Here is a 20,705-nt window from a genome sequence, read left to right as displayed (position 1 = left end):
TTTATTTTACTGACCGTACCAAGGCGATACCTAATAATCCTTGATAAACCTACCTAGATTATATATATGTATTATGTATGCACTGTGCTGCTTGTGTACTTTTGTGCTGTTCTTTCATGTTTGTTGTTTGTGATTTTATGTTTTATGTGTTTGGCATTTACCCAGTGCCATTAAACCGGGTTTATGTTTAAACTTTTTGCTACTGAGCTTGTTTCTGTAGCTTTTTGCATTAATATTAAGTTTAAATAAAATTAGATGACTGCATCATGAATTGTAATATTTCACATACGAGAGGATTGCAATTTTACATTTTAATTATATTGTGAGTGCAAGGCAATACAAATAAACACTAAAATTAAGATGCTTTTTATATGGCGTATACTTTTAAAATCCCATGTGTGACTATGTTAGAAACAGCCGTTAAACACTGATTCAACAAATGACGATGCTATATTAAAACAAAAGTCACGGACAATTAATCTGTCGAAAAGATGTTGCTGACAATTGTATCTATTTGCCTGATTGATACTTGGATTGTATTACTAATGTGCGATTTCTTTTGACCATTTCTGACATGATTTCCGTCCGACAGAAAACTTTTTTGGGGGATAAGATTTACATACTTGAATCCATTCTTTGTTTCAATTAAATTCTCGACGATCCTTTAACAGAAAAAAAAGAAAACAATTGTGCAGACTTAATATTTTAACGCAACAAATCATATTGATATGATATTTTCCGTCAACTTTTTCGCTAAATTATAGATGTGTTTTCTGTTTCTATTTTTGTTATGCATGTGAACGCTGATGAATAAAATATATTTAAACTAACCTTGAGCGAACATTAATTGAGTACTTTTCAAGATATTTGTTTTATCGAAATACCAAAAGCTACCATTACGGCATACAAAGAGCCACGTTTAGTTGTATTTAGATACTTTAAAAGCGTTGTGCTTGTTCCAAATAGAAACAATATGTTGTTCTTGTTTTCATGAAATCAGAAAAAACGTTCAATGTTTATATGTGATTAAAACTAATGTATTACGATACAGATAACAACAGTATTAATGGAATATTTGAAGTAGACCGATGCTGCTTTGAGAGAGTAGAATCGCAAATAATAAGACTTTGTTTTGCTTATCATATATAGCACTGAGTATTACATTTATGTTATTTTGTCTGCCATAACGTCTTAAATTAAATTGAATTAGATGATTGTTAAATACAAAACAATTTTTTCCCTTTGTGGTTGTGGAAAACGAGAAACAACAATTTATGTATGGAACATACAAAACCCTTGAAACGGAAACAGCGAGGCATCCACAACAAATACCGTCTATTGTCGTTAAAGCCATTTTTATGGAATTGAATCGTATGCTGAACAATTTAGCTTCTTTATGTTGTTGTACCATTGAAATTGTGATGGATCTTCTCATAGGGACACCTGGCTTAGACAATGCGCTAAATGTTTGCAAGTGTAAGTCATGGAAATTGTAATAGATTGGTATAACTCCAGACTGAACAACTATATAATAATTGTTATAGATATGATCTAATAAAGTTACTTTCCTGCTTGTTTGAGTACATATAACTTGTTGATATTCAGACATTGTAGCCTCTAAATGTGCATTTGAAGTATTGGCAATGTTCACATCAAAATATCCAGATACAATTATTGTTGATGTTGTATCAATTGTGAGTACGCCATCTGGGTATTGGGAGAACAAACTGACAGGAAAGTCTGGTGGTTTGTACACACTGAATCGGAAGAATTGTGGTGATGTGATGGTAATACCAATACACTCTAAGTCATTTATCGAAGTCTCAATCAAGTTGTATTGAACTCTTGATGGAAAATTATGGCCACTCGTCTGCTAGTGTGTCGGTATGCCATATTTAGCCTATATCAAGGGTTTTAAGACATTTGGAGTGGACACGAAAGATACTCATATTGCAGACGTAATACCTTTGACCGCAAAGTATAAAATACATGTTTAACCTTTGTCCACAAATTGCGACCTTGACCTTGAGCCGAGCTCGTTGTTACATGCGCTGTGCACATCGTCTCAATATGGACAACATTGGTTACAGACAATTGGACACGAATTATAGTCAAATGAACTTTCAACTCCAATTATGACATTGACGTTGAACCAAGCTGGCTGTAACATGTGGTCTGCAAATCGTATCAATATGGTTAACATTTTTGGCGAGTAATTTTTACATCCTTTAAGGGGTTCAAGACATATGGAGCAGACAGGATTTGTGACAGATGGACGGACGGTCGAACGTACCGACGGACAGACGAGCGGACAGACAACTCGAGCAAGAACAGTTAATCTCCCCATTATTTGGAGACAAAATGAGACGTTCACCAGTAGTTTGCATCTGTGCTTTTTGACATTTTCGTTTGAATAAGATTACTGACTATTCGATCTAAGAAGACATGTAAACAAATAATATGTTCGAATTTGAAAGCCCAGTATGTGTTTTTAAAGGAAATATAAACTACTGTTGCATCAGCATCTAAAAAGGATTTGTCAGATAAATCACCAAGTTAATTGTAACGTAATGAAAACACTTAAAGCCAGTAAAAGCTGATTCAATTATTCTGCAAAATACCGACCCGACAGTTGTACAAGACATACATTAGAAATCTAAAATAAATAATTTTAATGATACCATAACCATATGAGTTCCACTTAAGTAAGAAAAATAAAATCAATATACCTTATTTCCTCTCTTTTACACTTCTCTATAAAACTTAAAATTAATCTTTCGTATTCAAAAATACGAGAGTATTCATTAATTATTGACGTTATATATTATACAGATTAAATTTGAACCTTTTGATAATAATGACCATTTCTTAATTTGCCATTAGATACATCTAAAAGGAGAGTATTGTCAGGTATGCCTATTTTGATCAATGATGTCATCATCAACAACTGAAATGCAGAATTAAGAAATCTACAGTAGACGTTTACAATAAATATTTTTAGGAATGGGATAGGCGTAAGGGTATTGCTTTGTAATTACTTGACAATGTAATAATAAATACCAAAAGAATACATAATAAATGTCAGTGGCAGAAGAAGCAATGAATTTACAACAATACTATTTGTATAAAGCATGACGCTGAAAATACACTGTAAAACTAGGTATACAATTTTAATGAGATAAATATAAACAATAGGACGTCTACGCAAGAACATTTAAACTCTATATGTGATGCATTGTTTCTTAAGATAGATACACATAATTAAACTGCATTGTATCAAAGAATGTCCAAAAAGTGCACGTGCACACAAACGATACATTGTTTACATACAAATCAATGACAAACACGGCGTCTAGATGTACACAACAGGTCATTTTGAGTTTGTTTTAATGTATTACCCCTTAAACGTCTTTCATACATGTATCGGTATATGCTATCAATATTATATTCAGTATTATCCAGGTCCGTTAAGATAAATCAGAAGATGCGATTTAAGAAAAACAAATGAAATTATTAAAATCACAAAAAAAACAGTCATTGTCTGATCATAACAAGTACAAATTATAAAACCATGTTTTGCATCTACACCGGATCATGGAAGGAGGATTTCGTTTATCAAGATTGATTCAAGTCTGAATTTATCCGTACATGTAAGCCTCCTAGCGACAAAGGTTGTTATTGCTAACGAAACTAAAAAGGTTAAAGTGTAAATAAACCAAAGAATATGTATTCAAAATAATGCTAAATAATTTACGATGGGCCTGTAAAGAGACACCAGGTTACAAACATATTTAATTTGGTGTACTTTAATACTCATAACTGTCGTCGTCACTCCATATTGAAAGGGACTTTTTCTCTAAATTGAATGAGACAAGATAGTCAATTTGGTAAAATTAAAATTGAAACTTGTTTATTACGTATTTCAGAAGTTGATGGGTAATATAATCTGTCATTTCGTTGTTATGGTTTTGAACTAGAATTTTGTAAGTTATTTACTTTTCGGTCTGTCCATATCGATTTTTCACCGGGTTATTTTAGGTTTATTTTCAAAATGGTGCAGAACGTTACCAGAAAATTACAGAAAAAGGATTAATAATTAAACCGTGTACATTTGATTCAAGAGCTAGTCTAATAATATTGTCCCCTAGAGCAACTTTGTAGTTGTCAATACAGTTGCATGGCCCTAGTGTAAAATGAACGACAACTTCAATATGTCGTGGTACTAGAACTCCATATTTCCTCCTTTAGGTCCAGTTTTGATGCATTCAAATGTACATTATATTCTTCCATATCAATATCCGACGAACAAATTTAAACATCGCATTTTATAAATTATTGCAATGGCAACTATAATGTACAGGCGGATATACTGTGCTCGAAAAAGATAATGTATTGCTGTTATGCTTTGTTTATAGTTATGTTCTAATCATACAAATACTTAATATAGTTTATACGGATACGTCTTATTCAAAGGCATAAATGTTAACTAGCAGGAAGATAAGTAAAAAAAGTTTAATCTTATAACGTTTTGGTGACGCCCAATAAAGCCCATTTGAACCACAATGTGTGTAAAATGTCTTACATCTGTTACCTTAATCTAATTTCAATTACTTTGAATGTTGTCTCATAATAAAACTGTCACTTCCAATGCGACAAAACGTTTTAAAAGACATCTGGGGTCCCAGGCAAGGCCAAAATGGGAAACTTCTTGCCTTCAGTCGTCTGGTAGTATAATGACAGACTCAAAAGAGCAATGTTTTATATTCGTTCAAAATACTTGATCTATTAGATTGAATTTCTTTGCAAATGCATGAACATATGTGACATTTATCAAATAATGTTCTGCCAATGTCTCGGCGGTAAATTTTTAAACCACTACTTCCTTATAAAATTCTCAGAATAAATCGGATGTTGGAATGTTCAGAGATGCCATAAAACCCCATATCTGAACGAATTACAATGATATTGTTACCATAAAAGCCGCAGATAATTAATCAGTCGGAAATGTCTTGCTCACATTTGGTTTACATTCTGTCTGGTTATGGGTAAGATTGCTTTACTAATGTGCGCCTTTTTGTGTTCTTACTTAGCATTATTGGATAATGCTTATTGTCAAATATCTTTACTCAGATCTAAATAGTAAGTACGGTGTGTGTGACATCTTTCGACAATATGTTTAAATACAAGGGACTCAACTATAGATGTTAGCTAGTGCGAATTAAACATTAAAACTAATCATTTGCAGTCAAATGGTGTTTATATTATGCCGTACATTTTTTCTAATATTCACTCTAATAATTTTTTGTTTGTTTTTCTGAAATTATTTTAAATCATTCATTTTGTTTTTACGTACTATTGTCTATGACACTTCCTAATTATTGATGTTTTTTTTTTCAAAAAGGCCACTTAATTTTATGACACTTGTCACATTTTCTTTACTTAATGGTATGTTACATTTTATTTTTATATTTCACTTATCAAGCTTACTATATCATTGTTTTGCTTGAAGACGAAGAAGAATTTCCTTTTATATTGTTGACTGTCACTTCTCACGTTTTAAAATTTCCATGAGAAACTACAGACACAAGCTCAGTAGCCGAAAGTTTAAACATGAATACATATGTGAAAAAGTACAAAAACAAGCTCAGTAGCCAAAAGTGTAAACATAAACCCCTTTAAATGGCACAGGGTAAACGCCAAAGACATAGAACACAAAAACAAAAATTCACAAACAAGAAACATAAAACAACAGTAAAACACTTCACAAACAACACATTGCATATGAGAGTATACTAAAAACTAGTTATATTTATCAAGGATTGTTAGGTACCGCATTGGAACGGTCAGTAAAATTTAAACCCCGTTTAATTGCACATCACATCTGTCAAAAGTTTACATGAAATTTTAAGAATATAAAATAAAAACATAAGTAGGTAAAAAAGAACATAAACGTTTCCCTGTCATGAGACGGTTGATGACTTTGAAATTTTTTTTTTTAGATCAAATGGCGCTGCACGTTCAACTACTTAGTGCGGTGAATTTAACGCATTTAACTGACACAGTTTACAACCTTATGAGTTTGAACAAAGTCTTGGGAATTAATTAGAACATGCAGATAAAGTTTCTCATGGACTGCGCTTAATTTTCAGTGATTAAAACAGTTTTAGTTACAACTAGATTAATTAAATAAAAATAAAATACTACTTACTGTGCATTCACAAAAGTTAAAGTCATTTACTGATTGTTAAACTAGGTTTGAATTGCATGTTGGCTGACATTGTTCTGCTGTATGCTTTGCTTTGTTGCTGGCGCGAAAACAAAAGGACCAGTTAAGGGATTCATTTTTAAATACAAAATGTTCGACATTTTGATATTGCGTCATCAATCATTTTGGCACAGAGGCTAATATATTTCGTAAAACAAGAAATTTACCTCGTCGCTAAACGCACCATTTAAATGTATTTTTCACACTACCATCACTAGTATGGCACTAATTGAAAGTTGATTTGACAGGCAATTGTTTATTGGATTTATACCATTTACATTGTCAAGTAAACAAGTGAAAAGGCTGTAACAAATATAGGTCCATTTGTTAGATGTAGATAAACGTGTAATTTTTAAAATTTGATTGTTTGCGGATAATCAATAACCTTTTTTAGATCCCTTTAATTATATACATGAGAGCCGCGGAGCGAACACCAACACTATCTTTGTTTAAACAAATAAGGGTCATGATACTTTTTAAGCCAGAGTCATAGGACTGGTTATATATGTACACAGATTCATCAACAAATAATACATTTTCGACCATGTAAAGTTTTTAAATTGGTTTCTTGTTTCTGTAGTTTATTCCCATAAGTATTTCATATTATAAAGGTGGCATCACCTTATAATTATTGAGCGAATGGTTAGGGCCGTGCTTTACTTGTGTATATTAGCGCTAAAACAATACATACATAATTTATTTACTCATGCATAACAATAAACAATGGTAAAGCTATGGCAGATGTTTTGCTTTTGTTAGACGTTTTCAAACGAACAGCATTAGTAATAATAACATTTAATCTTATCATTAGCCCTTAGTGAAAACTTTGTGACGACTGCAAAAAGTGCAAGGGAAGACAGAGCTGATCAAATGAATTATGCATTGGTATTCCGATAGATTTAATTCATTGTTATGTGGGTGTGCATAGTTGCACAAAACATTCTCACGAACGGGAGGGACTGGCCTGCTCCTCTTACCGTCGACATTCATTTAAACTTTCATGAGGTCATACTGCTCATAATATGAATCAAATTCATATTGTTACATCACAATGTTTCTTACAAGAATTGTTTAAGTATTAAAATTAAATTAAAGCTATAATTATCTAACCATTGTTATCTTCTATTAATCCTATTATAAATGGTTGTCTGATCGTATTGTCGCAAGTGCTACTAATAAAAAGCTGACATTTAAATGAATTTAACAATGATATTAGATAGAACATCTGTAATAGCATACCCTCGTATTAAAACAAGAAATTTTATAATGAACCACTTTATCAGGATGACTTCTTTTACTCAAAAGTCCTAGTAATCCGATATATATTTTTTGACGCTTGCAGTCAATCTTTGCCTGAACAAGTATCCGCAAATTGCTAGGTTGACATAACTAGACTTGGTTGACATTTCTTGCACTTTAACAATCATGGCAGCAATTGTCAGACAAACTAGATTACCCGATTATTTCTGAATAAATACATAACGGTCACTGAAAATGTTAAGTATCATCAGAAACAGTCGCAAAGCGGAGTACTTAATCCCAATGTGACAATTGTAGAGCGATTGTAGGCAACATATTTCCGATTTATCAATTATTATCGGCTTTATGGAAACAATAATATCAGCATTTGAGCCTTCAAATGATCTCATTAGACGCATACCGTATTAAGCAGTCGAAAGAGATGCTAAGTTATTTCAGAAAACAATCACTAAAGTGATAAGCGAATCGAATCACAACACCAGACTTAACGAAGAAAGATTTTTCGTAGGACTGATTTCCTGCGATTTCGTCCTAATGAGGTTTTTCGTTTAATTGGAATATTGATATGCATTCCACCAAGTGCAACAGAAAGCAATATTTTCGATGACGCCTCGTACACGAGTTAAAACACAATTTTGTATGTGATCATGTACGATCTTACTACGAAATTAAACAGAAGTTTTGTTTCTATAATGCTCAAATACAAGAAAACAAATGGCAATAATTGATAAATCGCATGTGAAAATAAGGTCATGGCGTGTATAAGGTGACGTCGTAGAAATATCAACCTGTCAATCAAATCAGTGACAATTACATGCGTAGTAATAATATAATGATTTACCGAACAACATATTGCCAGAAAACTATATCACCAGCTCTTGATTTGAAGCGGTGTTTACGGCCGTTAATGTATTCTATTCAGTCTTTTAAAAGCGCAGGAAAGAAAAAAAAAACATACATTTTATTGGTTCTGGAAACATTGGAAGCGAACTGCTTTGAATATAGCGTTTTTATGTAGTATTGCTTTGCAATGAAAGCTTAGGGACACAGAAATATGAAAAATAGATTGGAACTTTACAAGTGGGACAAAAAGCTTTCAAAGCCCAATCTAACACAACATATAGAATGTGCGTGATTGGAATAGAAGGATATGTTTTATGCCAAAGAACCATGACATTTGTTTTGATAGCAATTATTGCCTAAGTCCCTCGACGGTTATGTTTGCTGAGAAACTTCAAACCTTTTAGCGGAAGAATTAGGTGGTGTTAAGGTTTCTGGTGTAAACAGTGAAAAATCCCAAGTGCTCGATTAGTTTTATGTTTTCGTGTAACTCTTCAACACAAACACACGGACATGTTGAATCAACATTTTAGAAAAGATTGACAAAAAATAAATACTAAATACAAGGTTGAAATATAAGAGCACTAGACGTATTGGTATCGTTATTTAATAAGAGCTGTCATAGGACAGCGCGCTCGACTATTCGCCGCTTTGTCTTAGAAATACAATAATGATGTAATATGTGCCTGTCAACAGCAATGAAAAAGGTAAATAAAAATATTAACAAGAAACGCCGCCATGCACCAAAACAAGGTTTTCAATAATTGACAGCATATATTCTGCCTTTGTTGCGAGATTCAGTTAAAACCGTTTTTTTTTTCTGTTTTAGTAACAGTGACCTTGACCGTAGGGTCCCCGAACACTATCCCATAGAAGGCTTGGATTATCTCTTCCTACCACTAAGTTTGGCAACATTATGTCAACCTTAACTAATGTTTTTAGTACTAAAAGGTAATTTATTCTAAATAATAGTGAACTTGTCGCTTTGGGCCCAAACGCAATCCCATGTGAGTTTAAGGTGAGTTTACGCCGCCCTAGTACCGGCCCACCCGAACAACGGCGCACCTCAATTTAATAACCACATTTCTCTTTGTGAAAATCTGGTTAAATTATAGATAAGTACCCGTCAAAAAATCAAAAAGGTAAAAAAAAATAAAAAATTAAAGGCCATAATTTGTATAAGGCTTAATATGGATTTGTGTTACCTTGTTTTAAAATGGCCGTCAACAATTGTGTGAAGTATTAAGTCAATTGAATGACGGCTATGGAATATATTTATAACAAATATCATCTCGCACTAAACTTTAACCTGCCCTTAATGTTTAACCTAAGTTCCTAAGACAATTATGAGCCATTATCTGTATGTAGGATATTATAGAGATATATAACCTCACTTTGTGATGGTCCTGTACAAGTGTTTAAAGGATTAAATGAAATGAATGAATGGTATTGGAAATATAAGAGAAAGTGACAGCTTGCCCTAAAACTTTTACCGGATGCCGACGCCGAAACGCCGGACGGGTAGTAAACCCTCGTATAGTTGAGCTTTAAACAAAACATAATCATCATTATATCGAATTTGCTATCAATTGATATAATCAAAAGGACATATGATCATTAGTTATCAAATACTTATTGTGATATATCCTCCTAAGATGAGGGGTTTGCTGAAATATGGTTATGACAATATTAATAAAAGATTTAAATGTAAATTGAATTAAAACATCGCATCGCAGGTGTTTACCTATTCAATGTTTTAAATTAAATGCATGTATATATTTTGTATGTATAATTGAAATCACAATGTCTTGAAATAAATATAACAGCGTATTGTATGAACTGACAAAAAGTGCGGTTTTATTCCAAGGAGTAAATGGATACACACTAAAATGAGGCGTAAACAAATAGTTTAGTCTTACTATGCCTGAATAAATGCTATGTTCACTTAGACAGAATTGGCATTATTTGGTTTTCTTTACTGACAATGTCTATAAATATCCGACACACTGGATTAAACGTTTAAGAGCGATTAAATAAATCCGATATTCAGCTGCCTTCGAAAATATTAAGTATTTTCAGATAAAAATAACACAATACTATCACTTCCAGACAAAATAGGAAGCAACGGGTCGACAAGATATTCTCGGACGATTAATTGTTTTCAGCGTTCTTCATGGAAACTCTATAATCAGCAATTGGCTTAATATGGCTTTGTATTAATTCTCTGAACTGTTTCTTTTTGTTATCATGAAAGGCGAATATTTTTTATATTTCGGAAACGTCTTTTTAAAAAAAACTGCTCTCGATATCGGAGGTTGTGAAATGTGTTTGATGTGTGATTTACTGTTAATTGTTTGACAAGTACAAGACTGCATACTCACCAATGTATTAAAAAGATATAAGCGGTACACCAAATGTTTTTGAACAATGTGTTGCCCTTGACTATCTTCAAACCGTAATATTCAGGATAAAAACATTTGCATTCCATAAATTCAATATTCGAAACGTTCTATAGGTACAAGATGAACGCATTCTTATAGGAGCTTGTAACAATATCAAAAAATTATGTCATAATAAATGTAACACGACCAGATATCATAAAAATACAAAATCCTCAATCACTGTAAGTATTAAAAATACGCATGTATTCGATCTTCAGACATGTTAAAAATGTTCTGGGGGGTGTAAACTGGTTGACTCATTAAGTCAAAGTCACTGTAAGCTTCTGTATTTAAAATCAATTAGTATAAAGTTGTATTACGAAATCCAAACGAAATTAAATACAAATACTTGTCTTTCATTGTATCATTTTGCAATTTTAGCTAGTGTGTCAGGCACTCAGTTGAGGGAAATAATACTATGTTGCTGGGTGAAATAATTCCAGAAACGCCGTCAATCCATGTATCAGTCATATCATTAAAACGTCCGTAAATGCAAGACGAATTTAAAAAACGTACTTATGTTATTCAATTGAAAGAGTGTAACAGAATATTAAATAGATCAACGTACGTGTCGGTATGGAGAATTGAAGGTATCCTGGGCATGATTGGTAGCTTTTTTCCCCTGGGTTAACTTCTTCCCAGCATGACAAGCCGTCCCATGTTATTCCGCAAGCCGTCGCATTAGTCGTATTTTTTCGCGACTGAATTTGTCGATGGCAGCACTTTTTACTTGCTGCACAGCATAGTCCCCATAACTCACACTCGTCATTAGACAAAGTTTTGCAAACTTGAGTACGCAAAGTCGAGTTCTCAGCGTCCGCAAGTAAATAAGTTCCTTGAATGAGACCGCTTCTGTTGTTTTGAACTTTTAGATATTTATAATTGTCGGGAAATAGTCCATGACTCCGGAAGAGAAAGAAGTAGCACCATGCACACGCGTTGTGATAAAAGTCATCTTTGTGATATCTTCCTAGACGCCAGCTACAAGATTCTGATAAGTTGTACGGATACTGAAGTACGCTGTTAATTGAAACTGCCCTCTGAAAAAGACAAAATTAAAGAGCCAATAAAATTTTAATCTATCCCAAAAGTGTTATTATATATATTTTACCAATAAAGTTTTTTTTTCAAGATATACCAGGATTACTACGAGAAGAAACTGCAATACTCTGGTACTATTTATTGACGCAATAGATTGATCCAAGTGGTGCATGTTTGTATTAAAATGGTAAAGAGATCCACACTCGATGTATATAGTCAGGAGCGATTTCATTCCCATCTGAGTTATTTTTATGTCTATATGATCCGTTTATGTTAATTATATATGTGTTAGTATTTTTGTACATGTTTGTATTTAGTTCAGTGTCGTTGATAAGGATCTCGTCTTGTGCCTCTTAATCGGATCTATTTCTTTACTAATAGTCTTGCTAACTAGATTGCTGCTGAATAGATTGTTACATTTGCAGAGAAAATTGTTGTTGTTAAAAAACAATAGGCCTATACGATCCTTCTGGAATACACACCTGTCTTATTAATTGGTTTTAATAAATGAGATATTATATGTTCATTTCAGATGGTCTGAAATATGACAGAAGCACTACCTTCTCGTGAACAAAGTTCATTTTTTTCATAGGAATACAAATGTTTAACCATCAACTCTCATGTCTGTAACACATGATTATAAAAATACATAGCCTTTCTTCTTTTTTACCATGCATACACCTGATAAATATTATATAATATAACCGCATGTATGCCAAAGATATAGCGTATGTCATTGGTAAAAGAGACTGAAACTGAGACTGATGTTACAAAATTATACTTATACTCAATAGATGTTTACTAGTATATAATAAATGTCGCAGTATATGTCAACCCCTTTAAACAAAGTCTGGCCTTTTTACGATTGGGCAAAAGCCGTATATCATTTGATCACTTGATATAAAAAGTAAGCTGTTTCACAATGGTCTAGACTGCGATCGGCGATGCAAACCAATTGAATAAATTTGTTTTCAATTTATTGGGTGAAATGAATTCTAGATGGGCTAAGTGTGAACCAATGAACTTATGTTAACATTAATCGTTCAGATGGTCTTACATGGCCCCTTTACTGATTTTATTATTTAAAATGGCTACGTATTTGATTTCCTAATAAAGATATTTATTTTTATTGAAAAATATTTTTTTTTTATATAAGTTATCTAAAAATACTGTTTGCAGTATAAACATATTCCGGAAGATCAAAATGTTTGAACACAAATCAGTATTAAAGACTTATTTCGAATCGTAAGGGATTTCAATGTTGTCATGGGTGCAACACAGAGGTATTGAATCATAATGCCATGAAAAATACAGGGACAAGTCCAATATCCAAACATTCAAAAATACAATTGTTTAATAAGAATAAGGGATCACTCGACAATAAACTAAAGACACAAATTCAATATACAAAAATAATGACACAAACAGAGCATATATCCGCACTTAAAGCTTTACCAAAAAAAGATCAAAACATATCATTTTCCTAATTATACCATAAACTAAACAAAAACATTATAGACGAATTTCTTGGGAGGCACTTAACGCCACCTAAAGTGAAGGCCAGATATTTTGCAATGTGCAAAAAAAGAAATATTTTTAGTAACAAATGTTGCTATATTGTGTAATATTATAATATAATTACAAATATTTATGTAGACACAATTAAGAGGGACGCTCTAAGCTTAGTGAATATACTTTGCCATGTACGTGTACGTGTGGTTGACAGCGTTTTGTGCACAATACCATCGAGGAAGCAGTAGCGAAAATGTTTTTATTGTAGGTATTTTAGCTTTATTATAAATAATCTCGAGTGAAACATTATTCAAATATGTTACGTATGACTTTTTGAACTTTGATATATGTGTTTCATAACTAACAATGGTTTAAGGTAGCCGAAAGCAGAATACCGTTTGTTGAAACCCTGTTTATAAAGATTATTTGATTGAAATTCTAGATCGTTTGCCCTTCGCTCATTGTTCAATTTAACGATGATAAGCTAATCGAATAAATACTGATCGGATCGCGTCATAAAATGTTTTGTAAAATTTCATCTCTTCAATTTTGTCCAGTTCGCGGACGTGAATAAACGCCTGAAACTTATTTCTCCTTAAAAGAAAACATGCAACCAGTAGGGGCATTATCCGCTCTTTGTTAAAATGCAACTATAACCCACTTCTAGGTTCAAAGTTTCGCAAAGGATGATTTATAGCCTATTACATATGGGTTTTTTTTTTCTGAAATGTCTAGGGCAAAACAAACCTAATTAAGCAGATAGAATCATGATAGTTATAGCAGCGCCCTTCAAACATCTTTATGCCTTGTCCGAGCCTGTATTTTCATTTTAAATTAAAGTTAAACCATATAACAGCTTGGCTTAGAGAGTCAATGTCAGTAACAGGAGCACTGGTCATCTCGTGGTGCGACGTAACAAGCAGGCGATAACAGGATATGTTAAATGCAGAGAATTGACCAGAACAAGTAAATAGCCAGAACATAATTAGGATGAACGGATGCATTGAGTAAGATACATGCTGTTCTACTCTGAATCTGTGCCTGATTGTGTTGACTTCGAGTTTGTTTCCGGTCAACATGCTTGTCATGCGTTAAAAGCACCAATTATAAAATATATTTATTTTGACCTCAATAACAATATATTTACATTAACACTTCATTCCTTAGCAATGGTTGTTATCAATTTCACATTATTTCTGTATATTGTGCAATGGCATTTCCAATCGAAATCGCGTGAATTTGTTCGATACTTTTCCCCTGCTATTGAACGCAATATTACTAATGGGCGTGGCATATTTACTACGGAACTATTTTGATCAATGAAATCGTAGTAAAGTTATTGGCAACCTGCAAAACTAAAATCTGCAACACAGCAGTTAAAACAAAATGAGCAACAATAATTTGATTTATTTTAATGTAGATTTTGATTTCATGATGGATGGAACAGTTAAAGGAATATTAAATGACAATGATGACGACTTATTTCGGAATTTGGAGTTGTCATTTGGTTGAAAAATAAAGCATCTGACAGAACATGAAATCGAGGAAATGAACCAATAACATATTGTAGTGCAACCAGCAACGTCCAGATGAAAGAGCTCAATTCAACACTAAGTCTTCTCGCACTCTGGCTTTCCTTTCGCGAAAGTTCCCATTGCTAAACACCTTACCCCACCCACCGCCACTGTCGGTTAATCCGGTGTTAACTTCCAACGAAATGACAATGCACTTGCTGATTTGTCCAACACCGTATTCCAACATGGTTCATACACCAACTGATCCTTCAACATAACGCTCAATAAGTATATTGACTGGAGTTTCTCACCAATTTAAAAACTCGTGACTAACAAACGCTAGTATCGCGTAATATCGCGAGATATAATGAGAAATTTGTAGGTGGCGAAACTCTTGTTGTTTTCTTATTATTGTTAATTTTTCATAACCCTAGTTGTATTGTTCTAGCTGTTAAAGTGTTAAAATACGTTGTTAAGATTATACGTATCTTTCATGGCCGAGACTGTAAGATAGGTTTATTCCGACCCGAGCGTAGGGTGTTTTGCGGAAATGAGGTTTAGCGAGTTTCCGCAAAACACCCTGCGCGAGGGTCGGGATGAACCTATCTTACACGAGCGGGTATGGTAGATGTTTTTTCACCCACCTAAGTTAAACAAAATTAACTAAAAGTGTACTTTTTGCTAAAACTATTTTGTGGTTAATGAGTTAATGAAAATAATTGCGTATGGATATGTGATCATTCGTGGTTGTCATGGATATGTGCGCATTGATATGTTAATAGTCAAATCGGTCTTTTAATAGTTCTAAGGAGTTTGAAGCATTATTTCTTGAAAGGTGCGTGAAAACTGTTTAATGGTGACATTTGAAGCGAGAAATACTTAATTAGCGTTTTAAATATTGCCACAAGACAAGGTTTCCATGATGCTACAGACGACAGTCTTCAACAAGCAAGGTAATTGCAATGTAGAAAGAAGTTCCATACGGGCATTTTATCTTCGCCCGTGGGCAAGATAAGAAATTCTAGCATGGTTAAATTATTGGATTTACTTATCTGAGGTGGGAAAAATAGTTTTCCTTGAAAAAATAGAAATTAAACCCATGAGTAAGGAACTATTTTTTCTGCGCATTCATTGTTTTATAAATTAAGGTTACCGCAGCTGTTCGAATTTAACCACCGCTGAGAACAACGAGAGAAAGAAAAAAGAATAAAATGCTCTTGAATAATCTTTTTATTTTAGCAGAAATGAACATTTAAATAAATGTAAATTAAAAAAAATTGTATTAAAATTCGACCTTTTGCATTTTATTGGGTTATGGTATGCAATGGCGCAGTTCAAAATGCTGGTGGAGTTCCACCCATTTTGAACAGCCCCATTGCATACCATACCCCCAATTAAATGCAAAAGATCTAATTTTAATCCTTAAACAATTACGGTCCATCTCAGCAGTGACATTTTAAAAGAATATTGCTAGACTTGTTTGCACTTGTTGTTCCATTAATGTATATCAGGACAATGCTTAACAAAGAGGATGAATGGGTAGAAGAAGCAAGTTAGCAACACACAAGTCTAACATATAACATAGACCCCAACAAACTCCATTTTGTGCGAAACATAAGAATCGGCATTCTTTTTCGATGCCTTTGCAGACATCCGTCAATATTTAATATTAAAGCAGTTTGTTATCAAGAATTCAATATCTGCTTCTATTTCTATATGCAGTTATTGAGTTATTGATTAGGGTTACGAAATCATAGATCCATCACGTTCTAAAATTGTCCTCCAGGATTTCCGTATGATGCATTTCACTCCAAATGTTCTTATTCCTCTGATCTTTCAAATCCTTAGATGGTAAACGCTATTGTGTTTGGAGAGATATGCATCGTAGGTAAATAGGGACTTATAGAACATGGTCTTTCTATCATTTGAAGAATGACTTATATTTAATGGTCTTGTATTGCTATTTCGAAAATTAAATTTGAATAAATGATGTTCATGGAAATTGAAATCAAATCTTTTATTTCTTTACCAATTGTATTGTTGTTATTATTCATTGTAATGTCAGTAATTAACTGAAGCGTATTAGCTAACCTGTATATTGTCATATAATCAGTGCTAGATATTTTAGTGACTATCCTTAATAATATAATTTGTAAATATTTTTCTGTGCTTTACCTCTAACTTTTATTGAGATGTTGAACAGTATTTTAATATAACTTGTTAAATGACACCTAGTTAAGTTTCTACAATTTAGATGTACTTAAAACCTCACTCTTGTGCGAAATATTAAAGCACCTTTAATATTGCTTTTGTATACTTTCTACAGTCCCCGTTAAGATCTGTTAGATGATATATACTTTATATAAGCTCATTGTCAAATCCTACATAAATGTTTAAATTCAAATGTATTTTAATACAGTACGCGACCAACACAGTATGATTTAAGTCACCGAAACGTGTTATTATGCAATGTTTGTTATGCATATAACGTACTCGAACAGTAGCAGTTCTGTCCGAAATATTATTATCGTTGATACTTTTTTGCATTTTGCTCTACAGTATAATGATAATGTTCACTAGTTCTTCTATACAATTTAATTTATATGTTTTTAAAATAAATATTGAATAGTTGAAAACTGGGTACTACATGGACGAGACCAGGAGCCATGAATTTAACCCACCGTGTTTAAAAGCACATCCTTCATGGCCAAACAAAACCCCCAGAAACAGACAAAACGCTACAAACATTATACATTATATATCAAAATACAGTCATTAATAAAAGCATATTTAGTACATACCTGGTTAAGAAGACTCAGAATCATGAACAGTGAATAGGTCGTGGAAAATGCCGTCATATCTGAAACTGACAAATACAAGTATGATTTAAAGGATATTTGACATTTAAAACGTACACTGACACTAAAGCCTAAAATGATATTTGTTAAAATAATTATGTCCTCCCTTAAAATATATATTGTATAAAGGTTATACAGTCGTTACACCATTTCATCAATCCCAACAACCGGGTTAAGATACAACTTAGTTTGTAATTAATTTCAACTCTGATAGATGTCTTTAAATCTACCTTATCCTAGGTATATTTATTCTTGGTTAACTATTTCAATAATCTAAATGGTATCGAATCTACCAAAGTCGTTTGTTTTCATAAGTATTACATTTCATTATTCTACCATCAGACGTTCAGATGAATCGCAAATCAATGTGACACGTCTGCAGATTTTGATTCTTAAGTGAGATTATAATCCGATTAAACTTTTTGCTGCTGGGCTTGTTTCTGTAGCTTTTCGCATAAATATTGAAGACACGTTATCTTAATATTTGTCTTTTCCCTCATATTTGAAATAAAATGTTTGAGTCGATTTCAGACTAGTACGAACAGCTCGTAAATTCTTATTACACTGTAGTTATAACACCAACAACTTTGCAAGGTTATTCATCTCCTTTTATGGTATTCGCTTTTTTCAAACAACATCAAATTGTCGCACTAAAATAAAACATAGTCCAAACGTTCGGTGATGTGTTATACATTTGAATATCTCCTGATTTCAAAATTGAATTTTGTTTGTATGTCAATTACAGGAATTAAAAGAAGTGGTTTTACATCAATGGAAAATACTATGAAAACATGAAGTTAATGTGCTTCTGCCTATTCTAGTTCTAATTTCTGCTGTGTTAAGTTTACCATGTAATACTACTACCTTAATAAAATAAAATTAAAATACTTACATTAAAGTAACTTAACATTTTCAATATCCTTAGCTAGGTTTCCGTCTTATCTTACACATTTTGAGATCTAATTGCTATATCGTACACTTTATTACGACTCGCATGAAGCAATATATCACATCTCAAAGTGGTTGAATTGCTTCCACTAGTGATAATAAATTAATGGCCCTAGCCTGGCCTTATTTATCAAATGAACTTTGTTTGCATCACAATTTATGTCTTTATTTTAAATCAATATAATAAAAGTTCAGCTGTTGCGTTATAAAACAAACTCGTATGGACTTTTGCATAAAATAAATATATTTAAAACTCCATTTTCTTTCAAAACGGCATCGTTGTAAACTCTCAAATCTTTACTGTTCTAAAGAATGAATGATACACCTGTTTGCTGCAGTGTTTTTATAGATTTGAGACAAATGCTTTAGCTAAACTTGTTTAATTTCACCTAAAAAGTTAACAAAAATGTCGCGAACATTCACAAACTTCTCATAACTTTTCCAAATGTATAGATGTAGAGTATATATAAATATTTATATAAGGAAATCAATACTTTAAAACGTGTAAGTGCCCAAACTAGCACCATGACGTCATAACTATGTCGGCTCATAAACTATGAACCAACCAGATATTTTTAACGTAGGGATAATACAACTAAAGTTAACTGATTCTGCAGGCAGTGCTGCAGTCGTCGTTACGTTCATGTCATTTTATTCATAATCTAAAATGGATTTTGTGACAGAGCAGGCGCAAGTTATGTCTTCTTAGCTTGTATACATATTTGACGGATAAGGCTGTGAAATAGGGTGGCAAAGTTCAGTATGCATACAGCAACAACCGTTATAATGAATTTTCATTCGAAACAAAAAAAGTAAACTTAAAACAAAAGTAAACTCAATAACTCGCAGATGAATTTGCATTGGTTATTTGTAGTCCATCGAAAAGAGCAGGCACTTGTCAAATACTGTTTCTGAGGTTTCCAGCGCCAGCTATGGGATGGGTAATATCTAAAACAAACACTAATCAGCGAGCAAAGATGTTCTTGACATTTGCCATGGTTTAATGCATTGCCGTTTTAAATCTAACAGCACTTCATTTGGTTGTAAGCGGCTGTTTGGTTATATTTAATACGGTGTAAACTTCAGAAGGCATTTGCAACTGATGTGTTGTTAAAGTTCACGTAAATGGCAAAGACTGTCGTATATTTAATTCAATGTATTAGATAAGAACTTTGTAAAATTGAATTTCGTTTGTATGCTACATTTCTCAATTTGTTTTACAACACATAACCTCGATGCCACCCCTTTAGACAATGCTGGTATGACTCTTATTATTTACAATTTATTTAACTTAATCGCAATGATGAATTTAATGGTATTTATAACATGTAAATATTTACAGTCGATTTTAAACAAACGAACTATATGACATTTGTCTCAACCAAAATTAATATTACTTCATAAAACTGAATTTAACACTTTATTGCTAAATGTGATGTTATTTATGATGAGAAATAATAATAACTTACTTTTCTTTAACTATATTCACTTCATTTTTCATTTACGACACCAACTACGATCTCTTAGCAAAGCAACTTATGTATAATTCCATTCCTCCCAGTGTTATCCAAAGCGTTCTTATACGTCAACTGGTTTATCGTATTGAAGACGCTTAGAGCTCACTGGATCAGATGATATCGCGGTAACAATTTTACAATATTTATTCCATCCCCGTAAGGCTTTTTATATTCATGTGAACAGAAATATGATCGATAATATTTCTAGATATGTTATTGAAATTAGATTAAGGATTTCCACAATATGTTTGAGGCTTTGAACTATTTCACCATTTTAAAAAAAAATGAATGCTTACGTCAGTAAACTATGATACACGAAGAGCTATTCCATTTACCTGTTGTCCCTCATCGTTTTGTATAACATCAGGTAACAAGTCATTTCATCTTTCTGCTTCAAAGAAGCCTAACTTAATATCAGGTAAGGCATTGTTAATCAAATTGATTGTTTTTAAAAGATATAAAACCCGTAATGATAACATGTAATGGAAAACAAATCAAAACATAATCAG

The 20,705-nt window shown here is 32.6% G+C and overlaps 1 protein-coding gene across 1 annotated transcript in view; it reads right to left on the bottom strand.

The window, feature by feature from the left end:
• The window catches only part of LOC128227966 (calcitonin gene-related peptide type 1 receptor-like), a 29,795-nt gene extending 12,061 nt beyond the window's left edge, over positions 1–17,734 (bottom strand). The window contains exons 1-2 of the mRNA XM_052938958.1: positions 17,675–17,734; positions 11,375–11,846 (exon numbers count right to left, since the gene is read on the bottom strand). Coding sequence (XP_052794918.1) covers positions 11,375–11,846; positions 17,675–17,731 — 529 coding nt within the window. The 5' untranslated portion in view covers positions 17,732–17,734. The remainder of the gene's footprint in view (positions 1–11,374; positions 11,847–17,674) is intronic.
• Between the last annotated feature and the right edge of the window lie 2,971 nt (positions 17,735–20,705).

The sequence above is a fragment of the Mya arenaria genome, chromosome 1 (assembly GCF_026914265.1).
Source record: "Mya arenaria isolate MELC-2E11 chromosome 1, ASM2691426v1".
Classification (NCBI taxonomy): domain Eukaryota; kingdom Metazoa; phylum Mollusca; class Bivalvia; order Myida; family Myidae; genus Mya; species Mya arenaria.
This window is presented reverse-complemented; position numbering and strand designations above follow the sequence as displayed.